At 41.1% G+C, this 13,353-nt stretch overlaps 1 protein-coding gene across 4 annotated transcripts in view; it reads left to right on the forward strand.

Moving 5' to 3' along the window:
- mtr (5-methyltetrahydrofolate-homocysteine methyltransferase) overlaps positions 1–13,353 on the forward strand; it is a 33,431-nt gene that overhangs the window by 12,181 nt on the left and 7,897 nt on the right. For all 4 annotated transcript variants that reach the window (XM_034569619.1, XM_034569621.1, XM_034569622.1 and 1 more), the window contains 15 exons: positions 964–1,149; positions 1,222–1,401; positions 2,842–2,958; positions 3,705–3,845; positions 3,942–4,031; positions 4,742–4,894; positions 5,587–5,694; positions 5,999–6,099; positions 7,629–7,696; positions 8,167–8,287; positions 8,597–8,678; positions 9,313–9,411; positions 10,506–10,581; positions 10,763–10,918; positions 11,509–11,708. In XM_034569619.1, coding sequence (XP_034425510.1) covers positions 964–1,149; positions 1,222–1,401; positions 2,842–2,958; positions 3,705–3,845; positions 3,942–4,031; positions 4,742–4,894; positions 5,587–5,694; positions 5,999–6,099; positions 7,629–7,696; positions 8,167–8,287; positions 8,597–8,678; positions 9,313–9,411; positions 10,506–10,581; positions 10,763–10,918; positions 11,509–11,708 — 1,878 coding nt within the window. The remainder of the gene's footprint in view (positions 1–963; positions 1,150–1,221; positions 1,402–2,841; positions 2,959–3,704; positions 3,846–3,941; positions 4,032–4,741; positions 4,895–5,586; positions 5,695–5,998; positions 6,100–7,628; positions 7,697–8,166; positions 8,288–8,596; positions 8,679–9,312; positions 9,412–10,505; positions 10,582–10,762; positions 10,919–11,508; positions 11,709–13,353) is intronic.

Below are 13,353 nucleotides of genomic sequence, written 5' to 3' on the forward strand. Positions count from 1 at the left end.
AATAAAGATAATAGTAGATAGTCTTCAATTGTACCTTGGCGTTATCAGGTGTTTCAGCCCCTAATCACAATAACGTTGCGTTAACATTCTCCATCTTGTCCTATGTCTAAAATGGGACAGAGTTTAGTTTAAAAAGGCTAAAGAGGTAATGATGTCTGATCTACTGAGCAGCCACATGGATTTCATAGTACTGCCATACAAGCCAGTAGCCAGATTTACCTTAAGCCTCAGCGTACCCTCAAGTCCGGCCTGTATCATTGATAACAAGGCCAAAACACTTGATGAAGCTGAGGTGCACAACTGAAGTTATGTCCCTAACATCCACTGGTGGCCGCTGACACCTGCTAACATCTACTGGTAGTGGGTAACTTAAATTGTGCAGAAGACCTTCAAACGTACAAGGGATATTCACCATCTTGTCCCATATTCTTAAATAAAATGTCATCAGGGAAAAGGTCTCCTCTTCACATGCCACATACCACTTGTTATCATGTGATTAAAGTTCCACCCTTAAATCAAGTGATGATAAATTCTATTCACTGTGATAATAGTGCAGCCAGAGTCTGTGCAGTAGTGTTCGTGGAGTCACAGTATCGAGGTCTGGTCGCGTCAGCCTGTTTTTATATCAGCAAATAACTAATTCAAATCAAACGTATAAGAAACATGAACACTTGGACAGACACGAATATGATTATAACTATTTAAAAGGACATAAACCATCTTTAGAAAAAAATATTTGATGTTTTTTGACTTTTTAAATTTTGTCTGCTAACATGGACATCACCTTTACCTTTATTCTGTACAGCTTTATTTGTCAATTTCTGTCGTTTGTTAACAGTTTATTGTCCTTTTTATTTTATTTAGAAAAAGTCTAATTTAGGATATGAACCTCTTGAAAACTATGAAATAACCCTCTCAGTAAATCAGAGAGAAAGAGATGGACCCTCTCCTTCTGCTCCCCAGGTTCCTCTGTGCATTGATTCGTCTAACTTCGCCGTGATTGAGGCTGGGTTGAAGTGCTGTCAGGGCAAGTGCATCGTCAACAGTATCAGTCTGAAGGAAGGAGAGGAGGAGTTCCTCCTCAGAGCAGCCACTGTGCAGCGCTACGGAGCTGCTGTGGTGGTCATGGCCTTCGACGAGGAGGGACAGGTGAGGACTCCAACACAAAGTCTCCATCACAAACACAAACGTACATGCTGACCAGTGTTCCGTCCTCCCCAGGCCACAGATTCCGACCGCAAAGTGGAGATCTGCAGTCGAGCCTACAAGCTGCTCGTCAGCAAAGTGGGATTTGACCCCAACGACATCATCTTTGACCCCAACATCCTGACCATCGGCACAGGCATGGAGGAGCACAACGAGTACGCTGTCAACTTCATCAAGGCTACCAAGCTGATCAAGGTAATGAAACAAATCTTCATTCCCTATAAGCATTAATGCAAAGTCAATGAGATTCAGTGTGTGTCAAACTAAAGCCCATTATAGAGGCTACATCACATGAATAAGTGAAATGTTTCATCTCTCATCCAAGATCATCATTTCGCGAGGACTTGTTATTAAAGAACAGATTTATAACTCGTGGCCATGAGTTATTTATCTCGTTCCAGCGCATTTTATGTGTGGACACTAGGGCTACACAATATATCGAAAATTTATCGTCATCGCGATATCAACGTAATGGCAAATCAAAGATGGCAAAAAATGCAATAAATGGTGCCATGCATTCACGCTGTGCATGTCAATATATCTGGCCAATCAGATGGAGCCCTGCTGCCCTAGATGATAAATTTGAGATATTCAGATCAATGAATCATTGTCGTGAGAAGAGAAAAGCAAGAGAATCGAGAGAAAACAGACAAACGCGAAAGGGCTCTGTCAAATCTCGCTCTTCCTCCGATGACCAATTTTACTGTCGAAACTTCTAGTGATCCCATTTGTCCCGGGTCAGATTCATCACAATGAACTGTTCTTTATATAAAAGAATTACATAGCTTATTTAGGACCCCAGATCCTGAGGGAAAGCGCACACACACTGACTGCTGCTCTCTCTCTCTCTCTCTCTCTCTCTCTCTCTCTCTCTCTCTCTCTCTCTCTCTCTCTCTCTCTCTCTCTCTCTGTGTGTGTGTATGTGCGTCTCTCTCTCTCTCTCCCTCTCTCTCTCAGCTGACGTCTCTGACTCGCTACAGTTTAAATGTTTCTTAATGAGTAAAATCATTTTTTCAGAGCAACGCTCGCATTCATCAGCCGCTCGCTCTCTCTTTTCCTCTCTCTCTCTCACTCACACACACACACACACACACACACACACACACACACACACACACACACACACACACACACACGTGTAAACCCAGACTGTAAAAACAACAGATTTTGTAAACTTAGTCGGTGCAGCACACAGCGCGAATGACAGAGACACAAGAGAGGAGCAGTAAATTATTGACAGAGCCGCAAAAAACTGTAAAAAAAACGTGTGAAAAGACCCAAATGAACACTGTAGGTGGACTTGAGGATCTGTGCATGGCTCCCTGGTGTCTGCCCCGGACTTGGTGGCGCTGCTGCCAGGATGTGCGCCTTCTCCCGGCTGTGGAGCTGTCCATGGGCTCTGCGTCCATAGCCAGGGACTGTTTATGTTTATTTCTCGCAAGTCATATCGTCATCGCCATATTAAACAACCTTATCGCACATCGCAGCCCTAATCGTGTGTGTGTGTGTGTGTGTGTGTGTGTGTGTGTGTGTGTGTGTGTGTGTGTGTGTGTGTGTGTGTGTGTGTGTGTGTGTGTGTGTGTGTGTGTGTGTGTGTGTGTGTGTGTGTGTGTGTGTGTGTGTGGGGGTTTGCAGGAGACCTTACCGAGAGCCAGGGTGAGTGGAGGTCTCTCCAACCTGTCCTTTTCCTTCAGAGGAATGGAGGCCATCAGAGAAGCTATGCACGGAGCGTTCCTCTACCATGCTATCAAGGTGATCCACCTCACTGTGATAACACTGTACACTACTAAAGCTTAGACCTGGATGATTGGATGACAATATTTTCCCTTGACCATTATCATGAAGTCACAGTGACAATAATATCAAAACATCTGCGATAGAGTTAAGAAAATGATAATGTTGCTACAATCAGTCAATTTAATGTCTAAAATTGCTTATCTTGTGTTTTTTTCTCATTTTTGGCAAATGAATGATAAAATAAAAATTGTTAAAATTACAAATACTACTGATACTGATAATATATTCTAGGATTGTGCAGATATATGATGATTTCTTATTAAAGGTCACAGTGATCATAGACCATATATAGACCATATACAGTTTTGTTTATTTCTAATTTCTAATTATATTATGTAATTATTTATTCACCCAAATAACTAATGCTAACCTTGCTGGTACCTGGCTTGCAGGAAGTGAATGCGATCTTGTTACACCGTCTTTCTAACACGAAAATGATGGCGCTGGATTGATTTACCCACAATAAACGTTACATTAAATCAAAGTCTAAATATTACAATTATTGTCAATATCAGAATATTAAACCAGCCCTAATCCAAACCACTTTACTTGGAGGTCAAACAGAAAGTGGTGCACCAGTAGTGAACAGGAAAACTGCATACAGAAGAAATTAGATGTTAAATTGTCCTTTTACCAAACAGAGGAAAAGTGGCTTAAGTTATATAAATAATAACCCTCTCACTCTCTCTCCCCTGTCCCAGGATGGTATGGATATGGGTATAGTGAATGCTGGAAACCTGCCGGTGTATGATGACATCGATAAAGAGCTGCTGCTACTTTGTGAAAACCTCATCTGGAACAGAGACCCTGAGGCCACTGAGAAACTCCTGGCCTACACACAAGTACACACCTACACACCTACATGTATCAACAGTATATCAAGCTGATGTTGCTGTAGTTTGATCAGCAGATGATGGCTTTACTACTCTTGTGAACAGACCTATGTGAAAGGAGGGAAGAAGGTGGTTCAGACGGACGAGTGGAGACTAACAAGTGTGGAGGAGAGGTTGGAGTATGCTCTTATCAAGGTAAGAGATCTGATGATTAGATTAGATTAGATTACAGGACACTTTGTTCCCTCAGTGTCAGGGAGAACCTCGGCTTTATGGGCGACTGACTAATAATTGACACATTTTCCCTGAACTTCTTTCATGTTTACCTGTTGACCTGATACTTTAAGTATAATATTAATTTCTACATCACTCATTCAGCAGTACAGCAAAAGTCATTCAGGTGTATCACTTGTAAATGGTCTGTATTTTTATAGTACTTTTCTAGTTTTGATGACCACTCAAAGCGCTTTACAGTACAGTTTGTTGCCATTCGCACACACATTCATACAGTGCACCTGAGGGGCCTTTCAGTATCTTGCCCAAGGACACTTCGGCATGCAGATGGGGGAGACTGAGATCGAACCGGCAACCGTTGTAGGACGACTGTTCTACCCTCTCAGTCACAGCCGCCTTGTCTCGTCTTGTTAGAATCTTTTGGCGCACGACACATTTGCATAGATGACAAATTACTTTGCTTTGGCCATTTCTCCCTCAGCTTGCTGGTTGTGTCAGATTAAAATTTTATATAAATACTTGATTTTGGATCATTTTGCAAAGAGTTCTTCCATGCATTCACTGATAGGGGTGCACACACACACACACACACACACACACACACACACACACACACACACGTTTAACCCTAATGATTTACCTGTTGTCATGTTTCCATGTGTTGAACGCAGGGAATAGAGAAGTATGTAGTGGAGGATGTGGAGGAGTGTCGCTCTCAGGTTAACCGCTACACTCGACCCCTTCACATCATCGAGGGCCCCCTGATGAACGGCATGAAGGTGGTGGGAGATCTCTTTGGAGCTGGGAAGATGTTCCTGCCACAGGTAGGATGGTGCTAGTTACATTGTTTCTCCTGTGACCTTCTTGCATTAGTGTTTTCATTTTTTTTACACAAACTTTATTTCACAGTCTTCACGTTAGACTCAAGCTGCAGTTTAATAGATTTATATTGGTGTGCAACTGGTACTGATATACCTATTGATTCTAATAATTATGAAATGATCCATATACATTTTTCAATTCATACAACAAACATGTTTTGTATTTGAATTTCAAAGAGTTATCACCAGGATAGTGGCAACATTTAGAAGACATTAAAGAGTGTGAATTTGTCTTTTGTCTTTTTATTTAATTTTTTTGCTGTTTAACGGGTGTCATTATTCCAGGGCTTGTTACCTTTCAACAGCTAGATGGCGACACTGGCCCACGTCTAATACTCCCCGATACTCACTTCTTCTATCGTACCTCTTAACTTTTTGTAACATGATGTCTCCCAAGGAAAGTTCTTCCAGCTCTAAATATTAGATATATTCCAAATTGAGTATTAATCAGCAATAGACAGCAGCTATAACATACATAACACAAAGTTCATTTCAGTTTGTCTCTGCTGATGTTCCTTTCCGTTGGTTGGTATGTTCCCTGCCAGACAGAGCAGAGGTATCTCAGATACGTGTCTTTAGATTTGGAATCAACAAGATGATGATTTTCAAAACACAACTGCTCCGTGTGTTTGCAGGTGATCAAGTCGGCTCGTGTTATGAAGAAGGCCGTGGGACATCTGATTCCTTTCATGGAGAAGGAGAGGCAGGAGATGATGGCGTCATCGGGGTCAACTGAGGAGATCGTCAGTCTCAGCTGAATATTATTTTAGTTTAATACACTGATTTATCAATTAAATTATAAAGAATATTAAAAAGCCATTGTTAAGGTGTGTTTTAGCAGAAAATGCAGCAGTCATTTAAAATAATTTTTCCACTTCCATGGCAGCAAATACAATGTCACTTTTTTGTAAATCTAGAGTTAGGAACTGTAAAAGGAGCAAGACAGCAACATTCAAACAAATGATACCATACACATATAGAAAACAGCTGATTCAGCCTGTCGCATGGTCCCCCACCACCCACCTATGTTTTCCCTTTGGTCTGCAGGATCCCTATCAGGGAACCATAGTTCTGGCTACAGTGAAGGGAGACGTCCACGATATTGGCAAGAACATCGTAGGTGTGGTGCTGGGTTGTAACAACTTCAGGTAAAACTGGTTTGCTATTACGTTTAAATGGTTCACCATCAGAAAGTGTTCACTGGTATCAGGTTCTGCTACACTCTCACCAGTATACTCAGTCTGTTCAGTGAATCATTAATAACTAGAACTGACATTCAAAACCAGTCAGAGAGAAGAAGTGGTCAATCTGCTGTTATTTACAGTGTATGATTGAACATCAGCAGCATCCTTCTAGCTTTTTACTGTCCATCATCGTATGATCTGCTGCAGGCCTCTGTTTGAGGTTAAATGTTAATATCAGTGGTAATGGCACCAGTTCACCTCTCATTGCCTTTTGATCCCCTGCAGGGGCACAGTGGTGCATCATGGGAGTGAAGTGGCGGTGTTGATCTGTTGCCAGGCCCTGGGCAGCAACACAGTGCTATTACTGTTGTTTAATGGCAAGAGATTGCTGTGTGCCTGTGTTAACGTGCATGTGCATGTGTGGGTGTGTATGGGTGTGCTTCCATGTGTGTGTTTGTGTGTGCCTGTTAACTTAGTGGGTTTATTCTTACATTCTGTAATGTTCTATGTGCATGCAGAGATACTGTAGGAATAGGAAGGGATAGAACAAACTTTTTAGGCTCGAAGCAGAATTCCATTATTTATACTCTTTGGTTATTAAAACTTTTTTTAGTATTCATCTCCTTAAAAGGTAACCCCAACCCAGGTGACCCAGCTGATGCTGATCAGACCTTGACTTCTGTTCGGGTGGCATTAGCTCCTCCCCATGGCTCTTCTCTCCTGATCCAAAACCAGCTGCCTCAGCTCTTGTTCTTCACCTCCTCCATTGGAGTGATGCCCAGTGCACTCAAGACTTTGTAGAGTGATTAACCCGTAAAACCTCTGCAGCCAAACTCGATGGGCGTGCACCTGGCCTTCCAGCCCTGCTTCATGCTGTTAATGACCAGCTCTTCCTTCTTGGTCTTCTTAATCTCGTTGACTCTCAATCTCACAGCAACTGATGGCTTCTGCGATGCGTTTCAAAACCTGGTCGTGGTTCCAGGTTTTAGCCTTGTCCAAGAGCCAGTCCAGCAACTCAAGATATGCTCCAATGTTCCTTTGCCTGAGCATTGTTCGCAATCCATTGAGATGAAGATGTTCATGTGCTGGGCTAAAAATCAGATATTAAGGAGACATTAAAATAACATTTAAATGACAGTAAAACAAGGCGATTCAAATTTCTCTAATGACATACAATATTTAAAAACATTTAAAGTAAAGTACATTCAAATTAAATTTAAAATACACTTCTTTACATCGTTCTATTCATTAAAGGGCCCACTCAACACATCACCCTCAGGCAGCCCAAACAAATCAGGGCTCTTCAACTAGATGTTCTAAAAGAAAGTATTTCTCAAGTCCCTGTAGAAAATGAAATTAATCAACATCACAAAATGTTTAACTAAGCACACAGACCTCTGCCACAGAAAGTACAAGAACATGATATTTGCTATTTGTTATAAATACTTATATCAAAGAACTGAGGGTGAGAAAGGGTTTGTGTTTTCTTGCAGGGTGATCGACCTGGGTGTGATGGTTCCCTGTGATAAGATCCTCAGAGAGGCCGTCACAAAGAAAGCAGGTGCAGTATACAGTTAATATTGCATGTTGTCAGTGTGAGGTGAACTCACTGACATATTATACATATATAGACTGACATATTTTCAATATTTAAATTTGTAACCTCCCAAAAAACTGTTGATAGATATATATATAGTAAATTGTTCTTTGTTAAATGGATCATCAGACAGAGCTAATGAGAGTGAGAGACGGTGCTCTAAATTGTAAAGATGGAAATAAAACATTATTTCACATAATTCATACAGGCAAACAACGAGTCATTGCTCATGGACCACAATGCAACAAACAATGAGTATGTGTGCAAAACAATAATAACCGCAAAATAGCTCAAACAATTCACTCCACATTCCAAATCCTTGCACCTTTTATGTTTTTCATATCTGACAATGCAAATTATTCTTTTAATTCATATCCTTTTATTGTAGCAGCAGCAGCACTAATGGTGGGTGTGTCGTATGTCTGTTCATACAGATATCATTGGTTTGTCCGGTCTCATCACCCCCTCTCTGGATGAGATGATCTATGTGGCCAAAGAGATGGAGAGACTGGGGATGACAACACCACTGCTGATTGGTGGAGCCACCACATCAAAGTAATACAAACACAAACGTATATAAACCTATGATAAGGCAGAAAGCATGTGGGTAGTGGGGGGGCAGTGTTGGCCACCGGTGAGTTAGCAGCGTATTGTGATTTTGGGTGCAGGAGACATGACGAACAGGTCAAGCCTGTGTTTTTCTAAAACATTACACAAAATCAACTCTTTTGTACTTTTAAAGAAACAATCGGAATCTTTATAATCAGACATTTTAAGTAGCACCTCTTTTGATTATTGTAAACGGAGGTTGATAACATGCGGTGTTCTCCTGGGTTGCAAACATTTGTGTTGTGTATTTGATAGGACGCACACAGCTGTGAAGATCGCCCCTCGCTACAGTTGTCCTGCTATCCATGTTCTCGACGCCTCCAGGAGTGTGGTGGTGGTAAGTGCTGCAACCTGAGCTCAGTGAAACATTTGTAGGGTCTGAAGTGGTCTGCTAATCGAGAGGCTGGTAGATTGAAATTGTTCCTGATCGCTGTGCGATCAGTGTGTGAATGAACTATAACAATAAGACGAGAAAACCCTCTGGATTTAAGAGGAGTTCAGATTGAAGATTCTGACCTCTGACTGCTTCGAATCGGCTTGAATGCATAATACATGTTTGGTTTAATTGTGCTGACATGCACATGCACAAGGCTGCAAACTAAAACAAAGCAAAACAAGCTTAATTTTCATATCAAAAACAAATGTTTCAATCTGCTCTGGATCAGGAGCTGATATCAAAATACCAATACTGTAGGTGGACAGTTGAGAAAATATCAGAAAATGTTCAAAAATACTTCGTACTTCAAAAATCCAATAAGAGTTCATGGATCGACAACAAAATCATGTTCCAGCAGTTAAACATGAAATCTCCTTATCAGAACTTCAACTAACATCAAAGAAGAATGAAAATGTTTATGTCATTGAGAGTTAATGATCTCTTATTGGATGTGATGGACAAGGAGTTGATCTAAGTTTTGTTGACTGCTTTGATAAGTCCAGACTATAGTGTGTTTTATCTTCCTGTGTGTCAGTGTTCCCAGTTGCTGGATGAGACCATGAAGGAGGAGTACTTTGATGACCTGAAAGAAGAGTATGAGGACGTCAGGCAGGACCACTATGACTCTCTGAAGGTACCAATGGTTCTTAGAAACGCCCAACAGGGAGGCACCAGGGGAGACTTTTTTTTTCACTAAGGTGACCGTCTTTGACATCAGTGTTGCATCCACATGTTGAACCCTCATCAGGAATACATGCAGACTGCTTGATTCAGCTACAGCCGACTAACTAGAACACAACCGAGCTCCTGTACACACCTCCAAGACAAAAATATGTCTTATCTCTACTGCAATTTTCACACAAGCAGGAAAAGTATTTTTTTTCAAGACAAATTATTTATCATATTTAACATTCTTTTGCAGAAGAAATGAAAGTGAACTCTGAGATTCTGACTAGATTATTGTTTTTTTCTTCCTTTAAGGCTGCACAAGATACAAACTGCATGAAAAGTGAAAGTGTGCTGCTGGAAGACGCAGGATGACTCAAACTTTTAAATTGAATTTATACAAAAATAAGATAATTTCTTTGCTGTATGATGTACTTTTAAGTTCACTGACACATTGAGATATGGACCATTTGGAAAATTTGTATAATAATACAAGTGTTTGAGTGGTAATATAAATCTTACAAATATATAGTTTAATTTGCCAGAAGAGCTCAGTTATTTCCTGACAAAACAACAGGACCTTGCTGCACGATTATGGGAAAACTGATAATGAAATAGGTGTTTGTAGATTTTGACCACAACTGCAAGTCCTAAGGTCACATTCTTGTATGGATCACAACACAGCTGCACATTTCTCTCTCTCCCCTGATAGCCCTCCTCTCCTTGTCCTATAAATGAGCTGGCATTAATAATATCAGTTACTGGAATGTACAGACTTGTTTTTGTAGCAAGGAGGGTGTTTGTGTAAGTATTTTGACGTCAAGGTTTGTTGAAAGCAGTGCTGTTTATTTAATCTAAAATATTTTAATTTGTCCTAAAATATATGAATAATCATGATTTATCAATTTTATCAATCATGACTACAGTTCTTTTGTAGTTTGGGGATGTTTGTACATGTATTTTAATGTAAACCACTTTGAGTTGACTTGTTATTAAATGTTTTTAATGAATAAAATTGCCTGTTGTTCCTCCTCATCCTCCATCTCCCTGTTTTGCCTTCAGGAACGCCGGTATCTGTCTCTCTCTCAGGCCAGAGACAAGGCGTTGCGTATAGACTGGTCCTCTCTGCCCAAACCAGGTGAGGTGGTGCAGATTAATTTAAGACATGTTCTTCTTCAGGAGCACTGATGGTTTAAGTTTGTCCTGCTAATCTGTAGAGCTAATCTTACATTTATTTCTTAAGTCCGCTGGTGATCCATTTACATCTGATAGTGTCTTTTTTGGCTGAATTAAAACATGTATTTGTCTTTGTGTGACAGTGTGTCCTCAGTTCCTTGGCACCCGCGTGTTTGAGTGGTACGACCTGAACAGTTTGGTGGACTTTATCGACTGGAAGCCTTTCTTTGACGTGTGGCAACTGAGAGGAAAATACCCCAACAGAGGTTACCCCAAGATCTTCAATGACAAGACTGTTGGTATGAGCTCAGCCTCTGTCAATGTTCATCATAAATCTGGCTGTGATAGTTTACTCATTTCATTTTAACATACGGTTTTGTAAAAATGTATTTGCAAGGTGAACACATATGTTTAAAATAACTAATATCATAGTTAATATTCTTTTTGGATTTATTTTAACTAAATGATAAATATATCATGGTTAAAAATAAGATCATATGTTTGGCTCATATAAAATTCATATCTTCATTATACAAAAAGAAAAAGATTTAGAAAATGTTGTGGAGTAACATTATAAAATAGATAGTTAAATAAAAGATTAAAATTAAGTAATTAAGTAAAATATTTACTGTTACTAAGTTAATGAAAAAAGTAAATATTTTAAACAGTGCATACAATAGAGTGTAAGTTCTATGAAATGTTTGTATACATTGTGATGCTCAGGCTTGATGCAGATGTAAGGGACCATTGTACAGTGTTTGGACCATAGTGAAATCATATTAATGCTAAAAGAAGTATACAACTGCAAGAGCACAAATCCCTGGCGATAAAGAGTTAGTTTATAAACATCGATACTGCGTCTGATCTGTATCATATTTGGCTCCTGAAGGTTCGGAGGCTCGTCGAGTCTTTGACGAAGCCCAGCAGCTGCTCAATCAGATGATTGACAGAAGCAGTCTGAAGGGGCGGGCTTTGGTGGGTTTCTGGCGAGCTCAGAGTGACGGAGACGACATCAATGTGTACCAGGATGATGTCACCGTGCACAGAGACACCAAACCCATTGCCAAATTCCATGGCTTACGGCAACAGGTAAGAGACACACTGTAATGTAAGTTCAACAATAAGGTTGAACATGAATAATATTATAGCACATTAAACTTTCTAGCCAGTAATTTATACTAGAGCCTGACCAGTCTGGATTTTTGTGGGATGAAGCCAATACAAATATTAAGGAGTAAAGATACCAATATATCGGCATACATTTATTAAATGATTCTCAAGATGTCGTTATCAAACCTTTATGACAAATGTAAACTATATTTTAATTGTGCGAGCCAAATGTATACATACACATACCAGGAAATTTCCCAGTACAACCAATCTGATCCGATGAGGTTAAGGGCCTCGCTCAGGGGCACTGCAGTGGTGTAGATGAAGTGGTGTAAGTCTCAAGGTTGCTACCACTGCTCTACCTTTGTTTAAATGTATTGTAACTGTAACTTAGTAACAGCTGCCAGCCTGCAATGAACACACAGGAGTGGTCACTCATCAGGAACATGAGGAACTTGTGAGGCAAGAGAGAGCAGGGGACAATATTATGGCTGGCCCTCACTGGTTCCTACTATCTAGCATCGTGCTGTGGACAAGTCTGGACCTCTTACTGGATCTACCAGCATTGAATCCCTCCAAGACCTTTCTGGCCATTGCTGTTCTATGAAGTCCCATAGACCACTGTGGAGGGCTTCAAGAGAAACGTCCTACACATGTGGCTTTACCTGCAAAAGAGACATAGCAGTATAGCGTTGTTTGGTGCATACCAACTAGCTTCAGCTCCCTTTTCCAGCCTGGGAGAGGAATGTAAGGTCACCTGCACCACACGGAGTGGATCGGGCAGAGACACAAATACAGCACAATGTGACAAGGAATCTGTGACAAGCTGGGTTAAGCAAGTTAAGGGTGCTGTGGGATGGGTCAGGCAGTCATTTCATAGCATGCTTGCTATGACAAAGCTCCAGGAAAAGAGAGGCATCGGCTGATCCAAGAAATCCAAGACAATTTGAGAAATGCTTCAACAGGATAATGGGCATGCATATTCAGTGGGCATGAGAATCTGGGATAACCTGAAAAGAGCATCAGAAGCCAGAACAACTGTGACTCGAGTGTAAGGTTCATTCTGCCCATGACACAGTCCCAAGCCCTGAAAAGCTTCACTGCAGGGGTCTGGCAGACACAGCAGAAATGTCCACGGTGCCTGCGGAGAGGAACACAACTGCTGCCCAAATGCCTGAGGAGAGGAGCAGTATTGCTGGCTCCATGGTCAAGCACTGAGGGATGTCGCGAACACCATCTGCACAGGAATCCACCACAGTAAGCCACAACTCCCAGCAAAGGGATACCATCGCCTTCCTTAGAGCAGGGATGAAGCGCCAACCTCAGTTCAGGGCTCCTAGTTGCTTTCTTGTAACAGCACGCAACTGGCATTTAAAGGTCAACCCAGGGAGGTAGTTGACCTTCCCTGACTAGATTGCATCTGAGGTAACAAATAAGTGGTTGTGCTGAAACTCACTCTTCCAAAGGACCAGATAGAGGAAGCCCATGAGCATGAAGAGGCCTAAGAAACTACCAACTGGTAGCTGAGGGCCAGAAGCAGGGATAGAAAGCTGTGCGACAGTTGAAGTGGGTTACAGAGGCTTTGCAGGGCAGCCTTCACATCAAACACTCGATGGGGAATACC

Source organism: Hippoglossus hippoglossus, chromosome 19 (genome assembly GCF_009819705.1).
Source record: "Hippoglossus hippoglossus isolate fHipHip1 chromosome 19, fHipHip1.pri, whole genome shotgun sequence".
NCBI lineage: Eukaryota > Metazoa > Chordata > Actinopteri > Pleuronectiformes > Pleuronectidae > Hippoglossus > Hippoglossus hippoglossus.